This window comes from Notamacropus eugenii, chromosome 1 (assembly GCF_028372415.1).
Source record: "Notamacropus eugenii isolate mMacEug1 chromosome 1, mMacEug1.pri_v2, whole genome shotgun sequence".
In the NCBI taxonomy this organism is placed as follows: domain Eukaryota; kingdom Metazoa; phylum Chordata; class Mammalia; order Diprotodontia; family Macropodidae; genus Notamacropus; species Notamacropus eugenii.
This window is the reverse complement of record NC_092872.1, coordinates 399,257,336-399,273,621: the sequence shown is the minus strand read 5'-3', so window position 1 is coordinate 399,273,621 and position 16,286 is coordinate 399,257,336. Positions and strand designations below refer to the sequence as shown.

The following is a 16,286-nucleotide window of genomic DNA, read 5'->3' as shown; positions in this document are numbered from 1 at the left end:
TACACCTTATTTCCTACTCTTTGATCCAGCAACACTGGCCTCCTTGGTGATTCATGAACAAGATATTCCATCTTCTGGGATGGGGCATTTTGTTTGACTGTCCCCTATACCTGGAATTCTCTATTTCTAAATTTTCCTGACTTCCTTTAAGCCTCATCTAAAATCTCATCTTTTACAGGAAGCCTTCTCCAACCCCTCTGAATTCTAGTGCCTGCCTTCTGTTAATTATTTCCAGTATATATTTGTCCTGTATATAGCCTGTTTGCACGTATTTATTTGCATGTTGTCTTTCCCATTCAACTGTAATCTTGAGGGAAAGGATTGTCTTTTGGTCCTTTTTTTATCTGCAGTTCTTAGCACATGGCCTGGCACAAAGGTAGGTACTTAATCAATATTTACTGATTGGTTGGCTCAGATTGGACAGAGAACTACTGATGGCTAAGTCAGTCCTTGATAACACTGCTGGAAGCAGAAGATATTTCCATGGCCAGTCTGTATTTGAAAATCTCTATCTTTTTTTTCTTGGTGCCTTGGAGTAGGAGCACCAACCTCTAGATTCAGGAAGGCATTATTCACATTCCCTACTCCTGAGGGGAACATGCCTCAGGTATGCCAGAGGAAGAGATCAGTGATGGCAAGGTCATGACCTATTTGGAAAATCTTTCTGCTCCTTTGAGATAAATGAGCACCAATGAACTAAATTATTGATTCACATCAATGTGTGCCCCACAACTTCTCCATTAGAATGTTATCACCTTTGGAGCAGTTACTATTTTGTTTTTGTCTTTATATTTCCAGCACATATAATACGTAGTACATAGAAGACATCTGATAAATTTTTGTTGAATTGAATTGAATCCATGATTGGAAGTGCCCTACAAAAATATGAATAATTAATCCTCTATTATGGTCACTGGTCTGCATCATGGTATTCAGTATTATTTTTCACAGAATCACTGAATCACTCACTCTGAGTGAGATGGTACCTTAGAGGCAACTTAGCTCATATTGGTCCCATTCCTGAAGGGGAATCAATCCTCTATATTGTCCCAGGAAAGTAGGCAACTAGTAGTCTTTACTTGAATTCTTCCACTGAGGATAGACATATAATCTTTTAATCTTCAAAGAAAGATCTCTTTAAGTTTACTACAGCATTCTGCACTTACATCTAACTTCAATAGTTCAAAAGATCTGCGATTAGACTGCAATAGAATAGTTTTTTTTAAAAGCAATGTTCAAAACAACAAAAAGTAACCTCTGCTTAACTCTTAATTAGACCACAACTGAAGCATTTCTCTAGCACACCAGTCAATCAAATTTTTTTCTCTACAGAGGGTGTCCCAAAAGTTTTAGTGCCAATCTATGAAAGCTTATCTTTTTAAAAAGACCTTTTATATGTATAAGCTATATTAAGGGAAGGGGAAGGAAAGGAAAAACATAGCACAAGTTATACATGCCAATCCTTTGGAAGCTTCTCCTTATGCCTTTTTACATGGGGATCTAGCCCTCAGTAGAATTTTGGGGTTGATCCCAGCATTTGGGGGAATAGACTAACCTGATGTGAAATATTCTATGTAAGCAAATTATTAAGTATATTTGAACCTGTGGCCTCTGCATTCCCTAGCCAGTACCCTTCCTACTGCACCATGATGTAGTGAATGAACGTACCACTTTTGACATTTAGTATGTGATGCTTGTCCAGAGACCAACCGCCCAGATTGGAAGGGTCCAGCTCAAATCCTTGAAGCAATGCAGTCCTTTTCTCCCATAGAATTAGGCTAGGGCATGTCTCATATTCAAACCCGACAGAGACTGAAAAGAGAAGAAAAAAGAGAGAGAAAACATCTTGATTACTCCTTAACTGTCCGACAAGAATGAGTAGACTATATTCTCTGTAATAAAGATTTGGCTCCAAAAACTCACTCAAGGAGGTGTTCTGATTGCCTTTTTCTTTGATTCCACAATATTAAATTCAGATTTCCAGGCTGGACTCAACCTGGAAACTTTACACAGCAGTGCTCTGTGGGGACTTGAAGACCTTTCAAGTGATCAACTGGCTTCACAAAATGACCCTACTGACATGGAGGGAGTAGATGAATCATTTAAAAACCTAATAAAACTCCTCTTTATGGTAGGAGGGGAGACCACGTACCTCAGCCTGCTGTTCCCTGCATGTATTTATTATATTTTGTGTTATTTATTTTCACTCACCAGGAGAAAAGCCCTTGGAAACATAGCAGCTCATTTACAAGGAGATTCTGGGGGCAACAGCTTGTGTTAGTTAATACACTTTATCCACTCACTCAGGATCCCATAGAGAGCCAGGAAAGGCAGGCACTGGGGCATAGAAGGCCTTCAAATCAGTGAAAATTCATGGAAGAACAAAAGGGCATTTCAAATGGAGTGGGGTTGGTTGGGAGAAGCTGCAATTTGCTATACTAGGACACCACCTAAGACTTGTGTAATATGGTAATGAACCAGAGGACATGCCCAATTCCATAGGAGATGCTCTAGGTAAGCAAATCAGGACTGACTCCTGCTCTAAAAAAGATTGTCCTTTATCCGTACAGAGTAGCAAAAGATCTATGGGCTGAGAGAAAAGAGAACTTGGATCTGTTATTGCTTTATTATTGTTTCTGGACCTCATTTTCTTAACTTATTTTTTTTTATAAAGAAATAAGGAGGCAATCAAAGTTGAGTGACTTGCCCAGGGTCACACCCTAGTAAGTGTCTGAGGTTAGATTTGAGCTCAGGTCCTCCTGACTCCAGGGCTAATGCTCTATTCACTTTGCCACCTAGCTGCCCATTTCTCTAAAATAAAATGGGAGAACAAACTCCTCCCTAGCTTCATGGAATGAGGAGAGAATGAATGATATAAATGATGTTAGAGATATTTAAATTCTTAATTAGAAACATATTATAGAGCTCTAAGGCACTGTTATCACCATGAAGCAGTGTGGTCCAATAGAAAGAAAGATAGGTTTAGAGTTAGAAGACCTGGTGGAAATCCCAGCTCTGACACTTACTAAATGTGTAACCAGGAACAAGTCACTGAAACTATGGCTGTTTCCTCCTCTATAAAAACAGGGATAATAATGTTTGCAATATTTACATCACAAAGTCTTGTGAGGGAAAGTGCTTTGTAAGATTTATCATGCTACTGAAATGGAGGCTATTTTTTAATATTGCAAAAAGCTCTATTATATCTAGATGAATTAGCCTCTTTGGAGATTATCTGAATTATATCCTTACTACTAAAATAACTTTGCTTGTCTGTTAGCATTTCTCTCCTCACCTTTAGTTGGAGTATGTTTGGGCAATGGTTATTTTACTACTGAGCTAGGAGAGGGACCAGACCCAAGACTTCATTGACGTAAGATGATGTAAGATATTGCCAGGTGAGGAAATTACCTCTACCAAGGTACACTGGCATCTTCTCCATAGTTTATAATATTAGAGAATTGCCTAGAACATTTAAGACATTATACAGGGTCACAGCCAGAATGTGTCAGAGATGGGACTCAAACCTAGGTCTTTCTGGTTTCTGCACCAACTCTGTACCTGTTACACCACACTGCCTCCTACACTACACTGATATACTGATGAACAAAATAGATCACTGAGGTTAACTTGCTGCATTAAAAATTATATGATGGCCTTCAAAACCAAATGTAAATTTTTTTTTATTTGAACCATGGCACACCTTCACCAAAAATAGAAAAATCTTACTCTCAATGAAAAATTTTCAGCATTTTCAGAGCTATCAAGGCTTTTGGTAAGGTTATAATAGTTTTCTGGATTCTGCTTGATCCTAAAGAAGCTTTTAGAAATAGGAAAATGAATCAGACAAACTTATTTGAATCCTCATGGTATATTCCTTAAAGTCCATTTATTATAAGGTACTTCATCATATGGTTAGGAGATGTGAGCAAAGAGGAAGGGTCGCAAATTATTTCAAAGTCATAGAAAGCCTAACCAGACTTGCTCCCTTGTGGACATGTAATGTGGCCTTGAGGTCCGCCAAGTACTATCCTTCCTGAATTCATCCTCATACCCCCTTGTGTTTTTGAAAGTGTTACCCTGGGAAAGAGAGAACGTACCCACAGCATCTGAAAGCCCATACACCCTTTGGCCATAAGCATCCGTCTTATCCCAGATAAACGTATAGGCCAAATTGGGGGAAGCCTGGAATGATTTCTGAAACAGATGCCCTTCCACTGCTACCATCAGGTGAACTTTAATTAGGTTCAGAGGCACGGTGGACTGAGTCATGGTGATCTTCAGCAGGGATTTATACCCAGCAGTCCTCGAGCTCAGATAGCACAGCCTCACAGTGGAGCCGGGGATCTCGATTTCTTCATGGAGGACCTGGTGGGAAACACAGCGCAGACATGCTGTATCAAAGGTGCCTGGCTGGTGAGCTTCTCTCATTGTGTTCATCCTGATCACTAGCTCATTCAAATAATAGACCTTGTATTGTTGGTATTACAACTTTCCATGGCTGGAAAAGAAAAAAAATTCTGTATCCTGCACTGCTGAGCAATGGGGCTGAGGTTATGGTTTTTGAATTAATAATGATTCTTGGTCACCGTTGTGTTTCTTTATAAAAAATCACACTGTTGGCAAAAGACGTAAATATGAATAGCAAGCTTTATTGCTAGCTGTATGCAAGGAGGCCGCAAGAGACTGTAATTATATGAACCTGCAACTTCCATTGACAATCGGTATAAAGCAACAGGGATGTAATCATGTAGTATACCCTCGATAGTATTGCCCAGGTAGATCATTAAAGAGCCTCTTACCATGTATCTCTGTGACTAGCAGGAATAAAAAGCAATTTTCAGGTGAGCTGCATATATGTAGGATATTTTTAGTCCATTAAAAGGCACAGAAACCACCAATGACTCAAAAGGTATCTAGGGACTCCATGAGGGGAGAGGAATCAAGGCTGAGTCTCCAGCAGATAGAAACTTATCCCAGCTCCTGGGTTTGAGCCTCCTTGGTTCATTGTGTCTCCTGGTCCCTCAGCCCTGGCAATTTCACAATCACTGCTAGGAAGGTGAAGAGATGTAGTAAAGGGGCATCAGGTCTGGCCTGTAATATGGGTTGCTAGGCAGGGCTGTGAAGGATGACTTGGTTCCTCACTGTTCCTACCTGGGTCTCAGGCACGATGGGGTTCCGCCCAGGAGTAGCACTGAAGAAGGTTGACAATGGGGAAGAAATGATGATGGGATCAGGCCGGACAAAGCCACTGAGGTCACAACTGGGGATGGAATTCTCTTCTGTTTTCATCACAAGTGTGTCCATAGCATAGAAGCTGTTCCATGGAAGCCATACAGTCCTCTCCTGGCTCATAAAAGGAGCTCGCTCAAAATGCAAGGTCAGGGATGCACCTCCATTGGCAATAAGGTCAAACCTAGGGAGAGACAGAATTGACTTAGACAAGAAGGATCAGCACTTTTTTGCAAATCAAAATTCATCATCATCTTTACGTAGGGTTATCACTTCTGTCCAGAGCTGGCTAAATTTTCATGATGCCAGGTTAAAGGGTGGCATTCATTGTAACTTTCTTCTAATTATTACTTAGTCTCTTTCTAATTTAACCTAACTAAAATCAATTCAGCAAACATTTATTTAGCTCCTACCATATGCAAGGCACATTTTACCTCCTGAGTACTTAGGAGACAGGGTTAAGAAACTGTTAAGAAGGTCAGTACTATGTTTAGGCCAGGGGATAGCTGGAAGGGATTGGGGCAGGATAGAGCAGGAGGAGGCCCTAATTCTGAGTCTAGCAGCCCTCTTATATGGTTTCACATATACATATATACCTATATACCTATATAGGTATATATGTATAAGTATATGTTTCTTAGAGCACCCAAACTAAAGATGTTGGCCCTTCAGGGATTTTGGCCCTTAGGCATTTATTGACATTTAGCCCTTTGAAAAATTTTACTGATTTTTTGTTTTACATTATATTTATTTCCAATTATAATCCTTCCACCATGACATTAAGCTTCCACCAGTAACAAAGATTTAAAAGGAAAACCGAAAACATGGTTCAGCAAAACCAACCAAGACATCAACTGGGATTTGATAGTATATGTAATACTCCACATCCTGGATTCCCCATTTCAACACTGAAGGAAGGGAGACACTGTTTCTCAACTCTTTTCTGGGGGCCAGGCTTGGTAATTTTAATTGCATGAAATTCTCTAATCCACATAGCTCCCAAAGTGATATTCCTAAAACACAGGTCTGACTCTGTCAATCCCCTACCCAATAAATTCTAGTAGTCTTTGCTACTTCTGGCTTTAAAACCCTCAATATCTTGGCTTTGATTTACTTTCTCGACCTACATTTTCCTCCTTTTCATAATCTACAGTGGAGTCAAACTAGCCTCCTGTTCACACATGACACTCCTCCCATCTTTGTACTTTTGCATAGGCCATCCCCTACATCAGCAATGCCCTCTCTCTTCTTATCTTTTCCTTTAAGAATCCCTAGTATCCATCAAAGTGCAGCTTAGGTGCCATCTTCTATATGGAATATACATTATTTTGTATATCATATTTGTATATTATTTTGTGTATACACACACACATACACACACACATGTTGTTTCCCCTAATATCATGCAAGCTTCTTGATGACAGGTACCTACACAGCTGGCACTTTATGAACACTTGCTGACTGAGCTTTATTTTACCATTCTCTTCATTTATATTATTCAGTTAATGGTCAAAATAGTTTTCTTGGTTCTGTCAACTTAATTTTGCATCACTTCATATACAGCTTCAGACACTTCTCTAAATTCTTCCTATTTGTAACTTCTTGTGGCTCTACCACATTCTATTACATTCACATATCACCATTTGTTTAGATATTCCTAGGCTTAGAGTTGGATGCAAATTCAGTGGCTAGTCATGGCAAATAATATGCTCTTAATATATGCTCTGTCTAGAATTTTTTTATTTTATAGATGAGGAAAATGAGATCCATTCTCCAAATCATATGTACCTATTTTGTTTCCAGGTCTTTGCTACCTTAAGAAAGTGCTATGATGAATATTTTAGACCTTTTTCTCTGTCTTTGACCTTCTTGGGGCATATGCCTACAGTGGGATCTCTAGGTCAAAAGGTAACCCTCAGACATTATTAGTGAAAATCTAGAGTAGTTATGAAAAAGACGTCATCTAAACCCATGATACCTTTGCTGGAAGAAAATTTTAGCTTGGCCTCAAAAAGATTATAGGTTATAATAAAGTGAGAACTTCAATGAAAACTGAGAATTTCAAGTAGATCAACAGAATTCTCCTTTTGCCATCAGATGCAGGAAACTCTGGGCACTGGTTGGTGAAAGAAAGACTTCTTGGGGTTGGTAGTTTTTGAAATTACCTGCAATATTTGCCAAGGGCTGGTAAGAATCTTCTTTCTAAAGCCAATACAAAGTTTGAAACATAGTCTGTGAAGTACACCTAGATCTCACAATAGGTTGATTTCTTAGGTTTCATGGGAATGATGATGTACCTGATTTTTTATACCCCTCTCCTCACCATGACTATCATGCTTCCCCCACGAACATTTTGGATTGAATCTGGCAGCACACCATTGTCCAAGGCTGAATAACTTTTTACATTTTCTTTTTCAAGGATATTTTATTATGGCTCCATGTCCAATGGTTTAAAGAAACCACAGTACTCTCATTTTGGTTTGGGGTGAACTGGTAAGCATTTCAAATCAAATGATAATAGGGAAAGGTTTCTTTCTTCACTCAGCAGGAAGGCTGCTAAGTGTATTTAATTAGACGCCTCTGATTACATTTTACTCCCCAAAGAAACAGGAGAAAGAACATCAAAAGTCTCAGATGGAGGGAGAGGAGTTCTCAACAGGATACATGCTATCACGTGAATTCATTTGTTCCTTACCTTACCACTGTGTGCTGCCTTTCATTTTAAGACATGGGTGGAGTTGTCATCCAAGGGACTATATCACAGTTTCTTTCCTTTTCACTCCCCTGCCCTATCTCACAGATGCCTTTGACATGACATGGGGGAAAAAGGGGTAGCAGCTTTCTGCAGCCCTGCCAAAGGTTGGCCTTTTTTTTTCTTTTGTGCTCTTAGCACTCAACATGTGAAGCAAAAAATAGCTTTTTCAGAGCCTCACTGGTGGCTTGGCCCGGCTGGGACTCTAGTCCGTGTGGGGGTGCCACATGGTTCCAGTAGATAGCACCATCTGTTCCCCGGCACGGGCATCCCATCCTAAGCAGGCCTCAAGCTCTGCAGAGTCACTTACGTGCCATCCTGGCGGGTGATGGTGTAGCCGTACTTTGGATATTTGACAAACGACACGTTGACACCGACAAGGGGAGTTCCATCTGTAGTCACCACTTGGCCTCGGATAAGAGATACCAGGCTGGGAGAAAGGAACACAAGGAAACTTTAGCTACATGTGGGATCCCAAAGCAATGTTGTTTGTCCTGGTGTGTGTCTACCTATTGTCTCCAACCCTGAGTACCTTCGGGTTACAGGGTAAGAATTTCAACACTGATTTCCCACTTTGAACCAAACTGCATGTATGAGGTTGCAAGCACAGGAAGATTTTGCTGCTTTCCCTGACTAGAACAGTTGGGGTTTTTTGGCCTTTAAGACCAAAATCTCCTGGGTTTCAGTATCTCTGCACCACTCAACCTAGAAGTGAGACCCTGTTTCTCTTTGCCCTTGACACTCTGTCTGGGCATGACTTGGCTTTTGCTTGGCCTGTGTTTCAGTCTTCTTGCACTCACTCACACCCCTGCCTCAGCCAGGCACAGGGAGAGCAGCAAGGCAGCATTATACATGGGTGAGAGCCTCCCCATCTGGTTTCTCATTTGTTTTTCACATTTGTGTTTTTGGCTCCAGAAGAAGGTAGCATTGGGAGCAACAGTTATTCTTATCCTCGAGGCTGAAGTGAGAGGAGGGGTTTGGGAAAAGCACATGGAGTTTTTTTGATGGGGTAGAGCATGTGTGTACATGTGATTTCTCTCTGCCTTCTCCAAGGTTTTTCTATTGGCATGGAATGGAATGGTTTCTGGGTTACCTCTGGTTATGTATCTCCTTTCAAGGTCTTTCTCTTTTCCCTTTAAATCATCTGACTACCATAACAAAAGAAAAAGAGAGAGAGAGAGAGAGAGAGAGAGAGAGAGAGAGAGAGAGAGAGAGAGAGAGAGAGAGAGAGAGCGCGCGCAAGCCTCTTTGAAATCCCACCCAGATTTTTTCCCAAGGTTAGGGGAAAGAATTCCTAAGAGACAGTCTCTAAGTAACAATGACTGGAATGTCAACCATTGTCACTAGCCTCCAACTTAGTGACTGCAGTACTATAAAATCCCATGAATCTGGGGAGAGGCTTCAACGTGCCTCTCAAAATGTACACAGGGGCAAGGTAGCTTTCTTCTCCCACATAAGTTTTTTTGACTTCACAGAGAAGTAGTATAATAAAGAATCCTCATTTCTGAACTGACCCCAGAATATCAGACAGGTCCGCAGCTGTCTCCTTGGCTTTCATAGGCGCTGGGCAATTTGGCAAAGGCAAAGAGATTCTCGACCCTCAAGGTTCCTGGATGGGATCCCAATTTCTGGACTGGGGAATCGAGCCGACTCATTCTTTGCCAAAACCATGTCAAAGTCTGCATGAATTTTGGAATCTGCTCATTCTTGCAATTCCCGGTGCCTCAGAAAGATGAAGGGATGCTGTCTGGGAGCCCCTCTCTCTGTATTAGCAACACCCCCACTGTTGTTTTACAGACCTTTTTAGTATCTCAGGAATGTTTAGAATGCTCCCATTGACAGTTCTAATTGTCTGCTACTGGCTGAATAACAAATGATTTCCCATTTTTAGCTTGTTCCAACTGCATTGGTAGAGCCTCCTGGTAGTAGAAAACTAATTTGTGAAAATAATCCTCTTGTTCAACCTAGCTTTCTTGTCTTTGGTGGATCAAGGTTTCTTCTAGGTCTGACCAGATACTATTTTAAAAATCAGCAATGTGTGCTAATGACCCTATGGCAAATAGTACCCACAGTGGGATACCAAAATCCATAGGCATTCACATTTCATATGTATCTTTTCTTTTTTTAATAGGTCTTCTCCAAATAGGTTTTGGTACCATACACTTTCATAAAAGCCAGAGAAATAAAACAGAGTGATTTTGTTTCATATGATTTCTAAGCCATGTTTTTCTAATTCTTCATTATTTCTGGCTTTCTATCTTTTTTTTTTTTTTCTGAGAAGCCAATTTATAGAGTAAGATTCGGCAAGACATCCTAACAGTTCATGTCTATTTATGATTATTGATGTGTAACAATTATCACATTATCTAGATAGTGAGATCTGCTATATAAATTATAGGGCTATATTCAAGGCATTTTAGTTATTTTTATACTCCATTATCTATGGGAACGCCTTCTTAGAATTCTTGAAATAATTCCTTTTTCACTCCTGGCATTGTCCTTCATCACTCGTCAGATAATAATGCACTGAAATTCACAGTTGTCCTGAACTTCAACCTACGTCTAGAAGCAGCAGAACCAAAACATGCCAAGGATACTATGGAAGGGTATTACACTTCAAGCAGGAGTGACCTACCTCTAAGGTCTTTTTCTGACTCTAAGTTTGTGTGATTGTGTATCTCTGCCCAAACACTGCCCACCCTGCCCCAAAGCATCATTTCAACTTTGGTAATTCCAGTCATTGCTTTTTCAGTTTCAGATATAGTCATGTCTCTCAAAAGCAACATTAGTTTGTTCTGAGGATGAGGGACCACTGGCAGCCCCATCAAGACTTTGGGGGTGTCTTATCTGCCACCTGAATCACCTTCCTTACCCACTATGCCTTTTTCATGAGCTGCTCACTTTTGAAGATAAAAGCTCATTTCAATAACAAATGTTAAATAAGAAAAAATTGAAATGAAGGTGAAGCCAAAGGAGGGGGAATAATGAAAGTTGTTTAGGGCAGCAAAGTGGTGCAGTGGATAGAGTGCCAGTCCTGGAGCCAGGAAAACTCATCTTCCTTGATTCAAATCTGGCCTCAGGCATTTACTAGCTGTGACCCTAAGCAAGTCACTTAACTGTGTTGGCCTCAGTTTCCTCATCTGTAAAAAATGAACTGGAGAAGGAAATGGCAAATCACTCAAGTATCTTTGCCAAGTAAACCTGAAACAGGATCAGAAAGAGTCCAATACCATTGAATTGAAACAACAAATGAAAGTTGCCTAAGAAATGATCCACTGTTGCCAGAACTATCTCTAAGTTTACCTTAGTGGGTACATACATATTATAGGCACATTGTACACAAGTCATATGGAAAGTCATGTGGTTTAGGAAAGATCCCAGTGATCCTCACCCTTGCAGCCTACCTCCAATTATCTTTCATCATTGGCTAGGAAATCCTGCTGAATCTCTTTCCCAAGATTAAGATTTAACAAAGAAAAGAAACAATTATTTGACTAAGGCATTTATCCTTATAGGTCTGAGAGATTTCAAATTTAAATCTCTTGGTGTTGCAACCACTGTAGAAATACAACTGAAGAAAAATACTGAAAATTTTTACTAAGAAGATTTTTAGGACATCAAATATTTCTGGAAAACAAGAGACTGAAGATTGCATCTATATGTAGGTCCAAAAATATATGGACCTCACTTCAATCCTAAAAGGCAAATTTCAGAATAAGGATGCAAATGCCAGGGAGAAAATACATTTCATGATGTTTTGACCTCAGAGTGCTTGGAATTCACTTTAATTTGTTCGAACTTTAACAATAAGAAAGGATTTGGGGTTGAGAGCTTGGGATCCTATGCCTGCTAAGAGCACATGACTTGCTCAAGGTCATAGAGGTAGCAAGTGATGGAAATAGAATTTAAAGCAAGGACCTCTCAGACCAAATCCATCATCCTTTGCACCACACCATGCTACTATCCAAAGTCAAATACCACTGAAGGAAAACAAAGTAGAAACTTACCGACCGGAATAGAAGGAATGGATTTAGAGAACAGATTAGGAAGGGGCTTTTTTTTTTTTTTAAGGAGCTGAATACCACAGGGTAAATGAAAATTGAACAAATACTATTGTAACTTATATTTTGATATCTTTCTTTGAATAACCTAAAGATTTTTAAAAAATGAAATAACATATGCAAAGTGCTTAGCAAACCTTAAAGCAGACAGACCACTGCACTTGGAGTCATAAGGACCTGAGTTCAAATCTAGCTTCAGAGACTTATTAGCTATGTGATGCTGGTCAAGTCACTTTACCTCTGCCTCAGTTTACTCATCTGAAAAATGGAGATGATAATAGTACCTACCTTTCAGGGCTACTGAAAGGATAAAATGAGATAATATTTGTAAAGAGCTTTGCAAATCTTAAATTATTACATAAATGCTATTATTAATTGATCATCTCATTTATATTAAAAACCTCTACATAAGAAAGGAAGAAGGAAGAATTCTCCCCATTTTACAGATTGGGTTGAGGTGACTTGTCCGAGATTACACTGCTAGTCAACAATACAGATCAGACAAGAATCCTGAGTCCTGAGTTCTAGCTCAGCAGTCTTATTACTGGCCTTGTGGGATCTTGAAATTCATCCTGAACCTGCTTTTATGATATTCATAAAGTTTAAAAGTTTAGCAAAAGAGAACAAGCTAGAGAGAAAAAAAATCCTGACTTTATGGCATTATGTCAGAAGTGAAATGGATTGGAACAATGAATGAATAAAAAAAATAAAATTTCAAGTAATGACAGTGACAATAGCTCCCTATGCTTCCAAGACAGACAAGTAAATAAAAAGCAGCTGACCATTTTGAAAGGTTAAGTGTCTGATTTCTGTAGCTTTCCTGAAAAATACATTTCATGAAAATGACCGGAAAACTGATATGCGGGCTGGTTTCCCCAGTTTCCACTGCTTCCTATTCCAGACATCTGCCCTTCTTGAGTTGAAGGCCAAATGGTTATATAGAGAGCAGGGCTCCACCCTGGGGACAACCTGCCCTGCCTAACCACAAATAATGGAGACAGTCTTAATGGGCCACGACAGGGGGTCCTCAGTGGGACTGCCTCTGTGCCAAGAGAGAGTATGGAGTAATTGAAAACAATGTTTCCTGTTTAAAAATGAATGCAATCCCAATGACAAGCGTCCAACCTTGCTGTCATGACAGGCTCAAGGGCAGGGGGAGCAAAGCAGTGATGCCATGCATTGGGAAGCTACCTGCTGTTGAAAGGATTGTCTCCAGGAATGATGTGGGTGCTGTCCTTCCCCACTAAGAGTTTGATACGGTCATAGAAAGACTTCACGGCTGGCAAGCCTGTCTGACCCTGCTGAATGATGTCGAGAGGGTCTCGGGATCCTCGGCAGAGCAGGCTGTTGTGACAGGTCGACTGGAGGCAGCAGTCAGGGTCCAAGCAGTCCACCAGGCCATCTGGAATGACAGAGGCAAAACCACAGTCAGTTAATTTCACTACATGAGGCTACTCAATGACCTTGTTGTCATTAAAGAGACTTCATTAAGCCTTTATTATTATTGTGGCACTGCCTAAAAAAAACAAACAAACAAAAAAACCATGAATAAGTCTCAAACACAAATAATGGAACTCCACAGGATTCCTCAAACTTCCTAGTAACCAAGAGCTTCCCCATCTCCCTACAACCACTTATCAAGTTGCTAATAAGTTGTAAAATTGAGTGATATGTGTGAAAGGCAAACCCATTCCACCAGAGAAATCCTGAGGAGTGGTGAAATTGTTGAACTGGGCAGTTAGCTGGCAAACTCCCTGACTTATCAGGATTTGACTATTATACCCTTCATATACCACCAATGAGTGTGTTTCTTTTAATAATTACATTAATTTTTTTTATTGCTAACTATTTAGATTTTATATTACTTCCCAGTTTTCACATTTTTTCGGTCTTTCTTTGTATCCTTAACATAGTGTTTGGCACACAGTAAACACTTAAATGCTTGTTGATTGACTAATTGAAATACGTCTCTCATCTCTTAGAGAGCCATCCTTTATGAGAAAGAAAAGAAAGAGGGGAACAAAAGTAGGTTCAGCAAAGCTAACCAACACAGCAAATGAGTCTGACAGGATATGTAATATTTCATACTTGTAGTACCTCATTTTTGCAAGAAAAGGAGGGAGGTATATTTTCTGATCTCTTTTTTGGGGGAGGGGGAAATTTCTAAGGATGCATTCCTCCTCACACTCTTTAAGATTCAAAGGTTCTGTTAATGGCATTGGAAAGTAGAATAGTCCAGGTGGGGGCTGTTCCTGGAGCTCTCCCTTTAAAATTGGCTCATTACATTAAAAGCGGATTGGTCAAACACAACCTTGCTGAGCCACTGGGCTCAGACAGCAAGCTGCTTGTTATCTAGCAAATTTAATACTAAGGCATTTTTGGCCTAATTAGCATTGTAGGAACTTGCACTAGAACCTTGAGTAGCAGTGAATTGACAAACATGTGCATTAGTCTGTTGAATCACAGACCAGGCTCTGTGTTTTAAATGGATTCTAACATAATTCTTTGGCATTACCCTTTTCATTTGGTTTCACTAATGAAATTGAAATATGTAATTTCACTGAAGTTCCACTGTAATTTAGCAATTAATGTACAATTATTTTAAAACATTACCTTCTTTTTAGCAAACAAACAAATTAGGAGGTTGCATGTTTTGACTAGTTTTAAATGATTAAAACTAGCCCCTCATTTTCCACATGGCCAAATGTTTTTTACGTGTCTTGGAATACATTTAGATTTGTAAAATTTCTGAGGTGGGAGGAGGGAAGGAGGAAGAGCAGCGCGCATGATCGTTTCAACTTAGAGACTTTTCAAATCAAGTATCTGAACATCTCAGCCGGGAGCACTGGTAGAACCTGCTAAATCCCTGGAGCCCAACAACATCCAAATACATGAGATAACAATGGAGAATTGTTACCTTACAGCTGATAGTGCAGAGATACTTTATTTCTGATCCCTGGTTAGATAGCTAAATAGATTGATAGTGCTTGGAGGAGAGAGAAGCAGAGGAGGAGAAGGAAGAAAATGAAGAGGAGAAGGAGGCAGAGGAGATAGAGATGGAAGGTAGATGGAGAAGGGGGAGCAATAAGGAGAGGAGGGCAAAGAGGGTGAAGAATGATAGAGGAGGATGAGGAAGAAAAACAGAGAAAGAAAACTTACAGCATTTTGCATCTAACATTAGCTCCTGGTGACTGTCCTTAGCTAGACAGAAGGAACCTACAATTGAAATGACTGCTTCTGATTTAAAAATAACCTGCTGAGATATGTTGGCACTGTTTCATTCAGCATCCACAGAAACTTCTTAAGTTAGAAGAACTCCATTGTTGTTAGAGTTATAGATTTCTTTAAGGTCAGTGGCCTATTCCCATTAGGAACTCCATCCATCTTAGATGCCCTTTTCATCCTGAAGCTGGGAATTTTTTTCCTCTAGGCTGTTTACCACCCACTCCATATAATCAACGTGAGGACATCATCGAGCTCAGATAATAACTCAAGACAGTTTTCCTATTAAGCTCTGAACCCTCCCCCCACCCACAGTGTCCTACTCTTTCTGGGTGTGTGACACCTTCAAAACTGTGAACTTCAAATTGCCCCACTGTTTAGTTTGTTCAGTGCTTTTATTCAGGGGACTGTCAGTCAAGAGAAATCCTATCAACATAGCAGAAGCAAAAAATAGGATATAAATTACTCCCTTCTACAGATTTACATTTACCTGCTCAAGATATTGCACATTTTTGGTTATGTCTGTTATTATGTGTGAGCATATGTTATGTCTGTAATGACCTCATCATGCAGCATGATTATGGGCTGCTGTCACTGAACACTTTTTGACGACACTGTGAACTTTAAATTGGCACACCAATCTCCCAGTGGCCTGTCAGTCATGAGAATCGCATCTTTATGCCAGCAAGCCCCCTTGGATATAGTCTGACATCGCAATCTTCAGTAAATTACCCTGTCACTGCCAATCTTGCAGTTATCTCGCAAACAATCAAGCAGACAATCAAACTGTTCTGAATTGCCAGTTCAGGACCTGAGAGGCTAGAAACGTCTCCATTCAATAGCAGCAAGAAAGCTGCACGGCGCTCCTTTGACATTGGATGATTTATTTATTTCTTTTTCTTTCTTTCTTTCTTTTTCTTTTTCCTTGGTACGCATGCGTGTAATGGTGTTGGGGAGGGGACTGTTTATACAATTCCCACAAAGGACAAAACTCCAAGTTCACAGAAGGAATCCTCTAC

At 40.0% G+C, this 16,286-nt stretch overlaps 1 protein-coding gene across 10 annotated transcripts in view; it reads right to left on the bottom strand.

Moving 5' to 3' along the window:
* Positions 1–16,286, bottom strand: part of LOC140518610 (teneurin-2) — a 678,931-nt gene that overhangs the window by 44,864 nt on the left and 617,781 nt on the right. For all 10 annotated transcript variants that reach the window (XM_072630913.1, XM_072630906.1, XM_072630907.1 and 7 more), the window contains 5 exons: positions 13,237–13,447; positions 8,295–8,414; positions 5,155–5,416; positions 4,101–4,368; positions 1,669–1,812 (listed from right to left, as the gene is read on the bottom strand). In XM_072630913.1, the coding sequence (XP_072487014.1) occupies positions 1,669–1,812; positions 4,101–4,368; positions 5,155–5,416; positions 8,295–8,414; positions 13,237–13,447 (1,005 nt within the window). The remainder of the gene's footprint in view (positions 1–1,668; positions 1,813–4,100; positions 4,369–5,154; positions 5,417–8,294; positions 8,415–13,236; positions 13,448–16,286) is intronic.